Here is an 18,421-nt window from a genome sequence, read left to right on the forward strand (position 1 = left end):
GTAAGGCTTTTGATACTGTCTCATGTGACTTTATAAGCAAACTAGGGAAATATAGCCTAGATAAACCTACAATAGGAGGATGAATTTCTCATTGGAAAACCATACTCAGTAGTTATCAGTGATTCACAGTCAAGCTGAAAGAGTATATCAAGTGGGGTCCCGCAGGGATTTGTCCAGGGTCTGGTTCTATTCAGTATCTTCATAAATTATTTGGCTAATAGCATAGAGAGTGTGCTTACAAAGTTTGCAGATAATACTAACCTGGGCAGTGTTGCAGGCTCTTTGGAGGACAGGATTAGAATTCAAAATGATCTTGACAAACTGGAGAAATGGTCTGAAATAAATAGGATGAAATTCAATAAGGACAAATGCAGGGGACTACACTTAGGAAGAAATAATCAACTGCACAAATACAAAATGGGAAATGATTGCCTAGGAAGGAGTACTGCAGAAAAAAATCAGAGGGTTATAGTGTATCACAAACTAAATATGAATTAACAATGTAATCCTGTTGCAAAAAAAGCAAACATCCTAGGGTGTATTAGCAGGAGTATTGGAAGCAAGACATGAGAAATAATTATTCTACTTTATTCAGCACTGATAAGGCCACAGCTGGAGTAAACTGGAGTACTCTGTCCAGTTCTGAGGACCACACTTTGGGAAAGATGTGGACAAATTGGAGAAAGTCCAGAGGAGAGCAACAAAAATGAAAAAAAGGTCTAGAAAACATGACCTATGAGGAGAAATTGAAAAAAAAAATGGGTTTGTTTAATCTGGAAAAGAGAAGATGGAGGGTAGACATGATAGTCTTTAGATAGGTAAAAAGTTTTGAGGAGGAGGGTGATAAATGGTTCTCCTTATCCACCTAGGACAGGACAAGTAGTAATGGTCTTAAATTGCAGAGTGGAGATTTAGGCTAGACATTAGGAAAAACTTCCTAATTGAAAGGATAGTTAAGAACTGGAACAAATTACCTAAGGAGGTTGTGGAATGTCCATCATTGGAGGTTTTTAAGAATAAGTTAGACAAATGCCTGTCACGGATGATCTATAATATTTAATCCTGCCTCAGGCCTAGCCTACACCGAGGGGTGTGGGGGGATCGAGCTAAATTATGCAACTTCAGCTATGTGAATAACGTAGCTGAAGTCGACATACTTAGATCGACTTATTGTGGTGTCTTCACCGTGGTGAGTTGACTGCTGCCGCTCCCCCGTCGACTCTGCCTATGCCTCTCTCCGAGCTGGAGTACAGGAGTCGACGGGAGAGCGCTCGGGGGTCGATTTATCGCTTCTAGACTAGATGCGGTAAATTGAGCCCCGCTGGATCGATCGCCGCCTGCCGATCTGGCCGGTAGTGAAGACGTACCCTCAGTATAGAGGACTGGATTAGAGGACCTATTGAGGTCCAGACCTACATTTCTGTCAGTTTCTGGTTATTAGATGTTGAAATACTTGGTTAGTGTTCATTTTTATGGTGTGCACTTAGTTGGGTTTGTTTAATCTTTTAGACAGAGCTTGTATGTAGTTGGTTTTACTATACTGTTTATATACTAAATACACTTAAAGCCTGTCCTCTACTCTCCATATTATTTATCTTCTAACAGAGATGGCTCTATTTTAAGGTAATGCTGTCATTTGAAGGTGTTTTTAAATTAAACTATTCATTGTACCTGGATGATAAAGCAATAGGTGTATGGTAAATTAGGTATCTTTCTTCGGTAACTAGTTGTGCTCCAAAGCAACAGTTGCAAACTTTGTCCCTGATATTCTACTGAGAACTACTACTCCTGTGCCCTTCTGGAGATTTGTGCTAGAGGATCCTGATGCAGAGGTGTGGGGCCTTCAGCAGTATCAAGTTAATAACTGAAAGTCTGGAAAAAAATGAGAAGAGAGCTAAATATTTAAGTCTGGCACTTAATTTGGACCTGGTCCACTGAGAACAAGTGTTTTTGGCTTTTTTAACGTTGCAAATGTAAACGTTTAAAAATTACATACTGGTCATTCAGTTATCATTACCATTTTTTACATTCATTGCTACAAATAATAAAATACGCTAACATTTCTGCCTTAAACCTGCAAGAAATCAGCAGAAAGTAGAATTTTAAAAGTGTTTATATACAAAACATACTTTCAGTGCTCTTTTTAAAATTGTTACTTGTTTATCTCTATGAGGATCTGTATCTTCAGTACTGTTGCAATCACACCCTGTAGCAGTCTCCTTGAACTCTAAATTAGAAGACTATCTATTCATGTCTGCATTGCTGGGATTACTGGGGCTAGATTGTTTTAAAATAGGTAACAGTAACTGGTTTATTCTAGCTAATGCTGGTTACTGTCAAACCCTCAGTAGGTAGATAATGTAGGATTATTTTAGTAGCAGACTGCTTGCCTGTGTTAGAGCTGGTAATGTTGTAAACAGATTATTTACTTGAACTGTTGCCAACTGATGGAGAACTATCCCTTTGAATTTGTTTGTATTACTTATGACTTCCAAACAGACTAAATCATACTTTGTTCTGTCCAGGTGATTCCTGGTTGTATAATGCCAAGGTAGAACATCTTTTGTAATTTGTAGTGCATTGCTGATGTATGAACTGTTGAGCCTTAAGGGCAGTCTTTTTTTCAGTGCCAGCAGTCAAACTGTCGTCTTTCCCTTGATATTTGGAACATTCTGCTTAGAATTCTAAAGTTAATGTAGGTTAGTTCACAGCTGTGATGTCACACCAATGACCAATAAAAACTACCACCTATTTTAAGTATTTAGAAGGTGTCTATCACTTTGGTATCTAAGCATCTGGTCAAAAACTGCTTAAGTGGCATTCAAGGAGCACGTGCACTGGGTGCTGTTAGACTGTGGAGTTGGGGTAGGGCAGTAATAGTAACCTTTTTGGAGTTTCAGGCTGGAGAGAGAGTCCATCATTAGGCAGCCCAATCAGGGATGAACCCAGAGGCCAAATTTTGAATTTAAGGGTTATAATTTTATTTTAGGTTATGATACTTGCAACTTCCATGATAAGTTCTAGAACCCCTTAATAGAACTATAGTTCCATATTTCATACTTGCCTGCTCTTAAACTCAGTCCTTTTTACAAGTATACACATACATATTAGAAAGTCCAGAGATTATGGAGATGCTAATTGCTTAAGCTGAGTTCTGTTTTACACTTAACACAGAGAATCAACTTCTTTGTTTTGTATGAGAAATATATTGTATGTTCTGCAAGTATACAGCACTTACTCCTTCAATAGAGAATTAATTTTCTGGGAATTTACAAGTAAATCAATTAATTAGTTTGAGTTAAAATTGATTAAACTAGGAGCTTTAAGAAATTAGACACCTGTCAGTCTTTTGTTAGTCCTAAATGAGAATAACAATTGAATAACACAGATACTCAAACTTTTTTGTGCATGAATTATATTTGAAGAAATTAGGTTATAATTCAACTAAGTTATTAATGATTGTTGTATCTAACTGCTGTGATTATGTAGAATATAGTTCAGCAGCTCAGGTGCCTTAATTGGGGCCATTGTGTCATTAGCGATAACTAAGCTAATTATCATGCTTCCTCTACACCTGATTTGCTTGTAGCAATTTTTTTGTTGTAATGACTCAATGATATGAGAAATACTAGCCACATGTGTCAGGAGTTCTTAATGGATAGATTTACTTGGCCTGTCGCTGTTCTCTAAAGATTCTATGATTGCGTATTAACATGGATATTTGGCTTAAAAAGCTCTGTGTGGTACTGCTGCTGGAGTTGCTTTATGTTTGAGACAGCACTGCTGAGGGAACTGAACTAAGAGCACAGAAGGTTCCTGTAAAGCTTGGGACTCAAAAAAGCTTTCCCTGCCCCATCTTCACATAGTTCTCTAAACCAGTATGTGAATTTCAAGGCCAGATTCACCACTGTGATTTGGCTGCTTTGTGCTACTCTGGTAATGCGAAGCAAAAGTAAACCCTTCTTAAATGGTTGGTGGGTTCTGGCTGCTTTGCACTGCATTGGTGTACTAGTGCAGTGGTTCTCAACCAGGAGTATGTGTTCCCCTGGATGTATGCAGAGGTGTTTCAGGGGTACATCAACTTATCTAGATATTTGCCTAGTTTTACAACAAGCTACATAAAAACACTAGCAAAGTCAGTACAGATTAAAATTTCATACAGGCAATGATTTGTTTATACTACTCTGTATACACTGAAATGTAAGTACAGTATATTCCAGTTGATCTATTTTATAATTATATAGTAAACATGAGAAAGTAAGCAATTTCTCAGTAATAGTATGCTATGACACTTCTGTATTTTTATGTCTGATTTTATAAGCAAGTAGTTTTTAAGTGAGGGGAAACTTGGGGTACGCAAGACAAATCAGACTCCTGAAAGGGGAACAGCAGTCTGGAAAGGTTGAGTCACTGTGTTAGTGAATCTGCCCTTAAAATTTAAAACAACAAAAAACAAACAAAAATGTAAGGGTGATTCTACTTATCTTCAGATCATTAGAAATATTGCGTGAGGGTTTCTTGTGTAGTTTTTGTACTGGAATTTTTAATTTTTTTTAAAATGTGTAGGAAATTCCTGACACAAAATCTGTATTCGAGGGAGTTAAGGTTGGGAGAATATATCAGTAATGTAAGGGTAAAATACATTATAGGGACTTCGGAAATATTTCCAAAGCAAAACATTAGAAACCTAGGAAATTAAAGGAATCAGAACGTTAAGATAAAAAATGCACAAGTCATTCAAACAACATTAATTGCCCTGTAGTGATAAAACTGTGTCTTTAAAAATCACTTTTACCTGATCTGGGACCACAAATGCTAAAAAATACCTTGATCATAATTGTAAACATGATATTGCCCTTAACCTTAATTCTGAATTTTCTAGGTTTATAATAGCTGGTTTTCAGAATAATTACAACATCCCTATAATGTATTTTACCCAAAGATTAGTGTTACTTATTCTCAACCAATTCTATTTTAATGTTTTTTTGTCTGGGAATAAATATATTAGGTAGGTGCACTTTCAGTTATACATACTGTATCTTTTTAATACAGTACTACATGTTATTAAGAACTTTCTGATGTTCTGTTTGCCTGAATCGTTTGGGACATGTTAAACAAAAATGAGGTGTTGAATGTTGTCCTTCACACTATTACTTGAATTTTTATAATTCCTTCCACTCAAGGGTTTTCAAAGCACATTTCAAATATTTAGTAAACCTTTCAACACCTTTGTAAACTGGTATTCTTTTAGGGCAAACTGAAGCACAAAGAAGTGATTTGCTGAAACTCACAGAGCAAACCTGTAACAGAACTGGAATTAGAACTACAGAGTCCTGCCTAGTAAGAACTACTAGGCTCCTATTCTAAACACTATTTTATCTAACTTAATCTGTCACATTTGTAAAAGTACCCATTACTGTAGTATCTACGCACTAAATAGGATTTAAGATTTAAATGTGGGTGATGTACTCTCTCCCCATGGACTTAAATGTTTCAATTGAGGATGGGGGATAATTTATTTTGAATAATATGTTAAATAGCTTCGGTGCTTTATTTTAAACACAAGCTGTCTGTTATATATTCATGATTGAAGTCTGATTTATGTGGAAAGGGATTAGCTGTAATTCACCTAAGGGTATGGCTATACTTGCAGCTGTACAGCGCTGGGAGTTAAACCTGTCTTCGTACAGCTGAGTAGGGAAAGCGCTGCAATCTGTCCACACTGACACATTTGTAGCGGCATTGGGAGCAGTGCATTATGGGCAGCTATCCCAGCGTTCAAGTGGCTGCAATATGCTTTTCAAAAGGGGTGGGGTGTAGTGTGATAGGGAGCATGGGGGAGAGAGAGTGGATTTTTGGAGCCGACACTGTGTCAGCTCCCTGCCTTGCAAATTCCCACCTCCCCTCCCTCCACCCCTCTCTCACTCACTGAAAGCAAACAGCAGCTGTTTGTTTTTTTTCTCACAGACCAGATAAGCAGCTGCTGGCTGAAATGGACCAATCCCCCCCCCCACCTCTCTCTTCAAGCAAACATTAGCTGTGGGCCTTCCAAAGGGAGCCCCCCTGCCTGCCTCTGCTCATTCACAGCAAACAGTAGTTGTGTTTGTTTTTTTGATAAGCAGCTCCCGGAGCCCGGAGTTCACAACAAAACAAGGAGAGGAACCTTCACTTAAAAGGATTATGGGGAGTTTCCGGAGGTCAATCACTGGTTTACACTGGAGCATCAGCATCTCAGCCACTCTGCAGCAGCTGTTATTCCTCTCGGGGAGGGGGGAGTACATGCAGCGTTGTAGCCACGGAGATACAGCGCTGTATGTGCCTTGCCAGTGTGGATGGGGAGTGAGTTACAGCGCTGTGGGCGGCTTTATTGCGCTGTAACTCTCAAGTGTAGCCAAGGCCTAAGGCATAGAGGATTTTCCCAATTTGTTTCTAAAGAGTTACTAATACTCTAGCTTTTAGAGCTAAATCACTATATACCAATTAAATTTCAGAACTATTGTTCTGAAGCTTCCAACTTCAGATGGAAGCTTTGTGTAGATGGTTACCACTCTTAAAATACTTGTTGTACTTCTGTATGCATGTTCCAAAGTTTCACAAGTGCAGCCCTTGTACTGAGTTTTTTGTTCTAACGATTGTTCTTACTTCCTGTGAGTGTCAGTTATCCATTTGAGAGATCAGTAAGATGAAAAAATATGAATCATTGAAAGGAAATGTGATTCTATTTCAGTAAGTGGTATCTATGCCAATTTAATTTAATTCAACATAGCTTTATTTTGTATAGCATCTTTCTTACAGAATGAATCCCAAAACAATTTACAAAGTTAAATAGTACAAAATAGCAGAGGGAGAGGGATTGTAATACAGACAAGGGACAGAAGATGATCTCCTTCTTGTTCAGCAGCCCCTAAAATAAATAAGAGGATGGTGAAGTAAGAATTCACCATATTTAACCTTAAGGAATGCTAATTTAACTTATTGGCTTATTTATATTTGTATTATTCTACTGTAAACGAGCCCCTATCCAGTTCTCTGAGTGTCCTTGCAATCTTTTAAAAATACACATACTTCAGTTACCTCAAGATCAAATAAATTAACCTAGCAACGACATAAATATAACAAAAATAACTAACTTCCTCACAAAATGCTCATCAGACTTATATAGGTCTGGGCAGCAGCGGTGTGTATCACTTGTCTCTTGCTAATTGTGAGAGAAAACATAGGCCTTCCAGTACACCCAGAAACTAACAAGCTTGGGCTTTTACAGACCAGCAGGGGAAGCAAGTTCCAAAGATTTGGGGTCCTAATGGAAAATGCCCTGCCGTCCATCCCCTCTGTCGTACCAGTGGAGTTTCATTGCAGGTACCTTCCCTGATGCAACTATGGCAGGACATTGCAGGGCAAGAGGTGGTATCTTAGGCCCCCATCCTGTAAAAGCTTTCATACAAATGTAATACACCGTGAATATCCCCATTGAAGTCAATGGGACTATTCACAGAGCAGAAACCAAAGCATGTGTATCAATCTTTGCAGGATCAGGGCCTGGTTGTAGGCCACTTTAGGGTTTTATGGGTTCATACCATAATCTTAACGTCAAACTTGAGACCAACAGGCAGCTGGTGCAGGTCAGAATACAGGTTCAATGTGTTCACAAAAAGACAACCTGTTTAACACCAGTAAGTGAGCCAGTGAATTCTGGACCTGCTGCAGTTTCTGGATGATTTAGCCCCATGTAAAGGTATTGCAGTAATTTAAACTTGAGATGACAGGCATGGAAGATAGTTGCAAGGTCTGCCTCTGGAAGAAACAGATACAACCTCTTAATCATCTGTAGGAGGAGAAAAGTTGACTTGGCTGTTGCAGCTGCCTGACTTTCAAGTAGCAGCTAGGGCTCTAAGATGTTCTTGGGCTGGAGACCAGAGGGAGAGTTCCTGTAAACAAAACAGACATTTGTTTCCCAAAAATGCACACTACAGAATACACTATTGCATTGTATTGGAAATCCTCTCCGGTATCAGAGCAGCAGATAAGCTAACTGCTACCATAAATGGAAAAAGGAGTGACCATGCTTTTATCCGGACCATACTCTAGACGCAGGATCTCTTCCCCCACACCTCTACTCTTCCCTCTCAAGCCCAGTTAGGAGGATTTGGCAGAAAGAAGTTCTGAGAGGTTTGGGCAAGGGAGTTCAAGTTACAGAGCAGAAGAGAGCCACTCTGTCCACCTCTACAATTTTGAGGTTACAGTAGCCCTCACTGCTACTGAGTCCCTGCCCCACAAGGGTATATGGTGGTGGATCTGCATAATGAAAGATCCAGAGGTTGATTCATAGAATATCAGGGTTGGAAGGGACCTCAGGAGGTCATCTAGTCCAACCCCCTGCTCATATATGCTTTTGAAAGATATAGTTACTCTCCCAAGCTCCACTCTTTTGAGACATCAGCAAGAAATGCCACTTTCAGTAGATTGTGAAAATCCTTCATAATAGCCTTGTTCTTCTCCTTTCTTAATGCTGACATTCTAAATTTTCATTATTAGACTTCAGAGTTAACACACAGTTGAAATTAACTGCAGCAATTAATACTTCATAGAGCTATTACTTCAGGCTGTCTGCAGATTCTGCCCAGACATCTCTGCATCAGTTTACATTCAGTTGATATTTTGATGGCTATATTTGCAATTTAAGGATTTACAGACTTAATTTTCTTTAAAAAGTTTAAATTCTCCAGTGCAGAATCCTAGAAAATAGTACTGGCTCACTAATTCTCTGAGAGCTGGTCTAATTTAACCCCTGGAAAGAAATACGGGTCCCATGCAGGGAAGAGCCCAGAAATCTGGGCTCTGGAAATATACTCCCCTTTGCCACCCAGAACAGTAAAACTATACAGTTCTGCTCTGTCTAGGGCTCTCCATTCAGGGAGATGGGGACAGGATTTTGTCCTGTGTCTGTATACAAACTAATAGAGACCAAACTTGCATTCTAAAGTAAAGAACCGAAAGCTAAATTGACTGCAATTGGAACTGATTGGAAAGAACATTTGGGGTTCAAGATAATAACTTTATAACAATTATGATGCATTTGTTTGCACTTTCCAAAACTGTTCAATAAACAGTAAGTTTTAGACTTTTCAGTTGGAGCAGGATTTAGTTTGCACCGTCTCTATGAAGAATACCTTCCCATGTACATCATTTTTCAAATCTTTCAGCTCTAGAAACAATATGCTTGTGCTTCCACTTAGATATAGGCATCATGCTGATGTTGAGACATTAATAGAAATGTGTTCTTTAATAATTAAATATTCACAATATCTGGTTTACAATAAAGAGCAGTTAATAGCAATAGAATTTTTTGCAAACGTTTTGCTTAAAGTTTTAGAAAACCCTTGCTAAACTATTTAATAGATTTGCTAGAAAAGCTTGTGATGGAGTGCTATGTATGCTTGCCTTTGCTTTCACCTAGAATTCAGGGCCATTACTTTCTGTAACCATTTCAGTGAGCTGCCATAGTTTTCAGTCTGTACTGTCACCTGATCCAAGCATGCGCCAAAAAAACCACCGTTTCTGGCTATTGTCTGCTGAATCTGCTTTGCGAACCCTTAGTTCTTTAAGCTTTTGCTTTAGCCAAAAACAAAACAGACACCCTTTTGGAGTGTACTGGACACATGCCATCCTGCTTCCCCTAGCTCCTTTAATGTCTATGTAAATCCTTAGCTTTACTAAACTTGTAAATGCTACAATGGCATCCTCATGTGGAATTGTGTGGCTCATGTGTCAAAATAAAAGGCTGCTTGTGGTGAATATATTTGTCCAAAAAGTATGAATGCCTACACATTGCACTGCATTCAGTGTTTTGTATCAATTACTATTCCAATGTCATGGTGTCTGACTTTAATTGTATAAAATTATTTTGTATTTTAATATGCAAAGGTAAGTTTGTGTATACTAAATGTTAATACATAGTGTTTTATATATTTACAACTATGTAAATTATCTTGGTTCACGTTATCTTACCACATTTTGAAGAAAAAATTAGCCCTACATTTAAATGACATAAAAAGATCTCTTCATTCATATGCACTTGTTGACAAACATGGCTCCTGTGGGATTTCTTTTTAATCTTGTGCAATGGCAATTGGTTGACTTTTATCAATGGTATTGGGCCTGGTCCTGTTTCCCATTGTCTGTAATGGGGAAAATAGCTTTGACTTTAATGGGAGTGGGATCAGGCCTATTACATTACTGTGGATTAATAGTGCTTTTACTTTACATCTTACTATTCCTGACATGTTGACCAGAATCTGGGAAAAGAATAAGTGGTAAAATGTTATCTGAGCCCTCTACAGGTAAAAGAAATAGCTGTGAGTCTCTCGGGTACTGAGACTGCATCCTCCTCCCATATCATATACAGTATTTTAAGGTGAAGTGAGTTGAAAAATTGTCCAGTAATCTTTTAGGAAGCTCACTCCTAAACTTTGTAATCCACATGTCCAAAATCTCCGGGGGAGGGGGAGGGGGGAGAAATGATGAGTGGTACCAATGTGGGGACCCGTCATTATTGCTGCTTTTTCTGGTTCTCTTCGTCCACTTCCTTCTCTTTTGGTTTTACCACCACCCCATCCTTGTTTGCGTCACCTTACTGGTTGCATTTGTATTGCTCTTTTTTCTTCTCATCTTTTTCTTTCCCTGTTTGTTTTTTTCTCCTGACTGTTCAGTACTTTCTGTTTCCACCTCCTCCCCCCACCTTTTTTTTTTTTTGCACTTTTTTTGTCTGAGAGTAAGCAGCAGCAGTAGCTGTCAAACTAACACTTTCCATATTTAAGGCTGCAGAGGGAAACTGATCAGCATTCTAGTAGATCCTTTTGTATCAAAGTCTTTATGCAGGGCTGCAAAAAGAAACATATTAGGATCATGAGATTCTAGCCTCACTCCCCCCTTCCCCCCCTTTTTTTTGGCAAATGTTTCTCTTGCAAAGTCGCAATGTTTTGGAGGACTGTTTCATCAAATGAGTCTAGCTAGATACCTGTTGCCCACCCTTAACTGATCAGGAAGTATAGTGAGTAGCTAATGTAAGTGCTTTAGTTGCACTGGGCTCTTGACTTGTTATAAACTACAACATTAGTAAACTTAGTTATGTAATAGACATACACATTAATAACTGAATTACTTGTCTTGATTGGGTGTAGGTAGAGGGGTCCCTCCTGAGAATTTTACTACCTTTTGGCACTTGCATCACTGGGAATACCCCTCAAGCCAGAGAGAGTTAGGGATTGCACTCTTCAGAATGTGTGTGTTGCTTTTTCTTCTACATCTGCCTCCCATTTGGCTGGCATTTGTAGCGCTTTCCCTAGAGCAGGGGTAAGCAACCTATGGCACGGGTGCTGAAGGCGGCACGCGAGATGATTTTCAGTGGCACTCACACTGCCCAGGTCCATTGGTGGAGCTCTGCATTTTAATTTAATTTTAAATGAAGCTTCTTAAACATTTTTAAAACCTTATTTATTTTACATACAACAATAGTTTAGTTATATATTATAGACTTATAGAAAGAGACCTTCTAAAAATGTTAAAATGTATTACTGGCACGCAAAACCTTAAATTAGAGTGAATAAATGAAGATTCGGCACATCACTTCTGAAAGGTTGCCGACCCCTGGCCTGGAGTTTGAAAGGACTGCCTCTCTAGTGTTCCCACCATCTTGACAGGTGAAAAGCATGGGACCTCATTGAGGGTTTGAGTGCAATTTCTCAGTGTAGGCCAGATTTTCTGTGTTCAAACTTGCAGTCAAAATAGCTTTTAATAATGACATAACATTCCCACTAGTGAGAGCATAAAAAGCTTACATTGATGTCGCTGAAAATTTATAACCAGTGTATTCACTTCTATGATTCTAAAGATAAATACACTAAGAACAGTATGTGGGTTTTTACTAGTAAACACAATGGAACCTGCTCATAGTAAACTAGGTGTAATGAAACTTGGTATATCATTGTCAGTGAAAGTAACAAATTCCTTCAGCATGTAAATTGCAGTTCTGACTGTAGTTAATTCCTATGAAGAGTGAAATTTGTGTGTGTGTATAACATATATTTATTTTACTCTCTCTCTTCACTATAAGATTTCCCTGTAGTTAATTTTTTGCTGTTTAACAATTTTCTTTCGTCTGAGGAAGCCTGCAGAGTTGTTACAATGCTATAGATGCAGGTGTTAAAAGTCAGGAATAATTGGAGAGCATGATGCAAACCTTGGCAAAATATACTGTATTTCCCCCCCTCCACCCCGAAATATCCTTTAAAGCTTTTGTTATAGAAGAAATAATTGTTAGTTTCTATTTTACATCTGCAAAAGTCCAATTCTAAAACGAAAGCTGAAGTGTATTTTAAAATAAATACGTTTTGCACAATAGTATTTTGGACTTAATTCACAAATTTCCAAACAGCTGCCTTTTTAACTTTGTGCATTTATGTTGAATCTCAGTCCAGTCATGGGCCTAATATGTGATGTATGGGTATTGCATACCATATATACAAAGATTCGCCATGCTGCACTTGTAGTAGAGCATTTACCTGGCCAGATCCCGGTATGGCTGAGATTTTGGAACTGGTATTTTAGGCCCTAATCCTGCAAAGAAATCTGTATAGGCAGGTGCTTGTGCCTGTGCAAAGTTTCATTGACTTCAATGGGACTCTGTAATCATAAGGGTCCACATAGGCAGATTCCTATGCAGCATCTGTGTATTTAGTGATTTATTAATCATATTTTGTTTATCAAAAATTTAAATGACTTTTAGTTATAGGTGCTGCAGACATAGCAATGCGCTCTTGAAAGAACAGGGACCAATTTTGCAGAACCTACATCAGAACTCCTATTGATTCCACATGTAGAGGGTTTGCAGGATTAGAGTCTTTGTTTAAAAAGAAATTGTTTTGCTATTTAAAGTAAATTAATGTTACTCAAAAGCTTTTTGGTAACATTTATTACTGCATTTGATTGTCTAATATAAGAAGCATTCAGGAAGTGTAGTTGGTAATTTTTTTTAATTCTTTGGCCTTACCATATATAGATTATAAAATTAATCCGGTTAATAATATCTGGATTCTAAATAAATAGTTTTTGAGAAATAAGAGTTTTAAACATACCCACTTTCCTTAGCACAGAGATCCTGAAAATGCAGGTGAGATGTGCACTGCAAAGCTTTGTGTTGGCCTGTGACATACTCTTTAATATGGAGATGTATTCAAAAGAGAGAAATCTGCTTGCAGCAAGATAAAATACAATAATTTGTTTTCACAACCTGCAGCTCTGTATTAAAGATGAGGGTACCTAAAATCTACATCACTTTATGCAAATTACATGTAGCCCTCAGGCTTTTGGCAAGTTAACAATGTGACCTTCGAGTGGGTAAAATTTGGTGCAGAAGCTACAACATTTTGGTTTCTGCTGCTGCAGGGACAGCAAAAGAACACAGCTAATCTAACAAATCTTATTTTTACTGGTGAGAAACAAGGAAATAAATGAAACACAGCCATGTTTGCTTTTGCTCAATGAACAACATAAAGAAGAAATATTGTTTGCTAATTGGGAAAAGGACAAAATAGGTAGGGGAAAAAATTCAAGGTTGCGAGTCTGTTACGACAAATTTAAGAATTTAAAAACAACATTTAATAGACAGTTTAAAGTTTAATCACATACTACTTTAAATTGATGTGCTGCAGAATAGTGAACTGATTTATACTTTGTCTTTCAGATGAACCAGAGACACGAGATGCGTGGTGGGCAGAAATCAGACAAGAGATAAAATCCCATGCCAAGGCATTGGGTTGTCATGCTGTAGTGGGCTACAGTGAATCAACTAGCATTTGGTAAATCATGATGATTTGATTTTCTAAATGCCATAGAAAATAATTCTGTACCATTTTCTAAGGATTAAAAATGGAGATAGAGAGCGGAAGACAGATGTTGATAGTGTGTAGCATACCAGCTTTGAAGGGTTTACTAAAACATCTTTCATCTTAGGTTTCAAACTTGGGATAAACAGCTGTGTCTTCACATGTTTTTCACATGTAATTCTATAGCCATTTTCATAACTATTCCTTAGCATGCTCCTGCTAGACTTTAATCTACGTATTTGCTTTTGACAGTTAATGTTAACTTGTCTAATTCTCAAGTTCACTAAACTTTATCTGCCAGAATGCCTGGACATTTTACTTAAATATGTTTTATAGTTATACTTTATTGTCAAGGAATGATTGATAATTCAGAAGTAAAACAGACACTTTTAAGGCATGGAAGCAGGGGGTCCTTCTCTAGGGATTGCTCATAAACTGAGCCAGATAATCTTGCCTCCCGGAGCTGGAGGACTGCAGGCTGAGTGTTCCTGTCCTGAATCTCTCTTTGGGATTTACTGACCATGATTTTTCTACTCTAGTACCATACAGAGAAAATAATGTGTGTAGCCTTTTAGGCTAAAATTTGAGGGATTGCATTTTTCCATTCCTGTGATACAGTAGCAGCACTTTCCTGGACAAAGACGTTAAACTAGTCATAGTAGTGGCTTCATTCCACAAGTCTAACATGTTCCCCCAAATGGAAAAGACAGTGGGCCTCTCAGAGATTGAGCCATAGGGAGAAGTTAGGTTCAACTGCTGTGGCTCCAATAGCTATGCTAGGCTGTCTCCATCCACCTGGAATTCAAGGGACACAGAAACAGAGTAGCCCTATTTATTTGAAAATACAACAACATACAGACATCTCAACTAAAAGCCAGAACTGCACTGACTTATCCCACACTTTGAAGGGTAAGAATATCTCATCTACCTTCTGTATTTAAGTGATTTATCATAACCTTGGGGAGAACAATATGGAATCCTTGTATCTGCTTCCAGCCTCTCTAGTCCACAGAAGGTCACATCGCACTCCAGCTCCAGAAAGCAACCCTGAACAGAAATCCTGCTATCAGCCAAATACCAGGATATTCAAGTGGAATCAGTTACAGAGGATCAAGGAGAAGAGATCCACTTTCTCCCAAGGAAAATCAGGAAGAGCTGATGATTGGCATCACCTTCATAATACCACAGAGGGAAAATTACCAGATACACGTGAGCTTGATGGGCTAAGAGGTCTACATAGGTTACATAGACATTCAAGCATCCGAAGAAGTGAGCTTTAGCTCACGAAAGCTCATGCTACAATAAATTTGTTAGTCTTTAAGGTGCCACAAGTACTCCTGTTTTTTTTTTTTTTCAAGCACCAAGGACTCCCTTGTCTGGCTCAGTTCAGGTGATCTTCCTAGTCCAAGACAAACATGTTAGTAATTCCACACATTGTTAAAGCAGTATCATTGAGCAGGCGGGAAAGGAATAGGAGCAAAGCACCCATAGAGATGGCTCAAGTGCTATTCAATATGGCAGAACCAAACATCTAAATAAAAGTACATTTGAAAGGGATCCTAAATGTAAGAGCTAAGTGACAAAGCTAAAACAAGGAAGAATAGAGTCTCGAAGTGGAGGTTTTCAGTTGGATAACTAGGAACCTGGGATGACTAGAATTGAAACTTTCACCTCCTCAGAACATCAGGGTCTGAATTTTCACATCAGTTCAATTACTAGGTCAGAGATAAAGATATTTGACAAGAATTTTTCAATGCTAAACTAAGTTTGAACATCTTTATTAAAAGTCGCATGGGAAAGAGCACTTTTAGATGAGAACTTGTGCTGGGGTTTTTTCTTTTCCCCCCAACTCAAGTAAACACCACAGTTCTGTTTTTTTGTTTGTTTGTTTGTTTGTTTTAAGCCTGAATATGGATCCAAGCCCCATATTTGTGATGTTTTGACATCCTTTTTGTCTTAACGTTTTGAAGGTTGCCTCAGTGCTTCTATAAGCCTGCCTATTCATTTATGTCTAATGTGGAGTTGCAGCATTGTTTGACAAACTCTTCTCAATGGTCTATTTGAACTATCATTCTATGTTCCGGATCTTAAGTTGACCTTCAAAGTAGCTTTTGCCTCGGCTATGATGATGTTGGAACTAAGTATCCCCTCCACAGAGGAACTATATCAGGGTAGGCAACCTATGACATGCATGCCAAAGGCGGCACGCAAGCTGATTTTCAGTGGCACTCTCACTGCCTGGGTCCTGACCACTGGTCCGGGGTGCTCTGCATTTTAATTTAATTTTAAATGAAGCTTCTTAAACATTTTAAAAACCTTAGTTACTTTACATAGAACAATAGTTTAGTTATATATTAGAGACCTATAGAAAGAGACCTTCTAAAAACATTAACATGTATTACTGGCATGCAAAACCTTAAATTAGAGTGAATAAATGAAGACTCGGCACACCACTTCTGAAAGGTTGCCGACGCCTGAACTATATTGTATATTTTAAGGATACAGTTGTCCTTAGACTTTCCTGCTGGTGATGCATAGATCTCAAGAACTAATCCTGCCATCCATTTGATCCCATCCTAGCCACCCGAAGGAATAAGCAATGTTAAGATTTTGCCCTTAAGGAACAAAACCAGATGGAAAATCAGTCTCTATTTGCAGTGACAATGACAAGCTGCAAAAGGAAGAAGGCATCCAAAGAGCACCTTCACAAGATGGTTAACAGGATGCATCACTGCAGTATATAAGATGAGCAGACATGGACAATCTGAAAGCATCATGGCAGTTTCCACCAGGTCCATGGCCCCGTTGTATGGTAAGGGGACTAGTGTGCTGGCCGAAGAAACGAACATCTTTAGCTTTCACAAGCTTGCCTTTTCTTCAAATTAAGCCTTTGGGAGTAAAGTTCTCCATGCTGTGGTAAAGTAGGGCTTGTAGTGAAAATGAAAATCTATTAATCTTCATTAGTCTTCTGATAAATAATATGAGTAGTTCAGTCCCATTATATTTTCTTTGTTAATACTTAATTTTGTTTTTTCGTATGGGACAGGAACATACTATTTATTCATAAATTTATAAATTTATTCATAAATCAAATAGTATATTTTACACTTTTAATTGTTGATAGGACTTTGAGTTGACATTACTTGTTCACTGATGGTGGAAGAATTAAATAGAGGTCCCCTGCTGATTTTCATTTCAACCTGATTCCATGCCTTAAACAGGAAGGACTTGAGTATTTACAGTATTGGCCTGCCAGAAATGCTGTATCTGTGTGTGGTGGTGGTGGTGGTGGTGGTGAGGGGGAGTCAGGAGGAGGAATTACAGGTAAAATAAATTAGGAAGAGTTACAGGTAAATAAGACAAATTTTTCATTCTAAGAAAGGACGAAGGGTATCTTTTTGATTTTCAACATAATGTGTTTTGTTTACCCTTATAGGCTTGGTTCACTGTCTAACATTTGTAAAATTGTAGAGACATTAAATGTTGTGTGGTCTTTGATAACTGTTTAACTTTTAAACCAAGAATAGAGTATATTATTTAGATGTAACACTGTAGTTCCTGTTCATACTTTAAAATTTTACTTACTTTTTGCTGTTTTATCCCCTGAGTTACCAAGAAGCAACTTGTCAGTGTTGCTTTGTAACTTCATTTTGACAATGAGTGGTATCAGGTGTTGGGGTTTTCAGCTTCCACGCTTAACTTTGGTAAACAGCTATACCTTGTCTGCAACATTCCCAGGCACTCTAATCTGTAGAATCCAAAAACTTTTAAATCTATATTTCCTGAGTAATCTAGTGGGCTGAGAACAGAAATGGGAACCAGGATTTCCTGTTTTCAAATTCCACCTCCTGTGTTGATTCTCTTTGTAGCTTTGGTCATGTCTCTTTAATCTATCTGCATCCAGTTCTCTCCATTTAAAATAGGTATAATACTTCACAAGATATTTGTATGATTAATTGGTTAATCTGCTAGGTATTGTTATTACTGGTACCATGATTCCACAAGGGTTAACAGTTATATTTAATTCACTGTGGCTTTGGAAGAAGCTTTTTAAATGTATGGCTTTAAAAAAAGGATATTAACATCATATTAGGAATTCACTTCTTTGTAATTCTTTTCTTTTTATAGTGAAGAGGTCTGTATTTTGTCCGCGTCTGGCACAGCAGCTGTACTGAACCCTAGGTTTCTCCAGGATGGCACCATGGAAGGCTGTTTGGAACAAAGGTTGTCATGGCAGCCTGGCTTCTTTTCCATAGGGTCAGAGAAGGGAGAGGTTGATTTTTTTCCTCAGAACCAAGATAGTTCTTCTCTATTAGGGTAGGTTACAGTGTTACAGTGCAGGATGCGGGACCAACCACTTTACTGATTTTCACTAACAACAACAACAGAAGTAATGGAACTCTGCACCAAATTAGATTTTCTGTTTTTATTTCTAACAGTCTGAATAAGGTAACATGTTTGACTACTAACCACAGAATTATAACTCAGTCTTTTTCTTTGCCACTCTTCACGTATCTTTCTTACCTTTGTAGCACACT

The 18,421-nt window shown here is 38.1% G+C and overlaps 1 protein-coding gene across 9 annotated transcripts in view; it reads left to right on the forward strand.

Annotated features, from left to right (window-relative positions):
• C2CD5 (C2 calcium dependent domain containing 5) overlaps positions 1 to 18,421 on the forward strand; it is a 120,372-nt gene that overhangs the window by 54,534 nt on the left and 47,417 nt on the right. For 6 of the 9 annotated variants that reach the window (XM_044993309.1, XM_044993377.1, XM_044993355.1 and 3 more), the window contains 2 exons: positions 13,742 to 13,856; positions 18,012 to 18,200. In XM_044993309.1, the coding sequence (XP_044849244.1) occupies positions 13,742 to 13,856; positions 18,012 to 18,200 (304 nt within the window). The remainder of the gene's footprint in view (positions 1 to 13,741; positions 13,857 to 18,011; positions 18,201 to 18,421) is intronic. The other 3 variants (XM_044993336.1, XM_044993362.1, XM_044993369.1) reach the window with 1 other exon arrangement.

Source organism: Mauremys mutica, chromosome 1 (genome assembly GCF_020497125.1).
Source record: "Mauremys mutica isolate MM-2020 ecotype Southern chromosome 1, ASM2049712v1, whole genome shotgun sequence".
Lineage (NCBI taxonomy): Eukaryota > Metazoa > Chordata > Testudines > Geoemydidae > Mauremys > Mauremys mutica.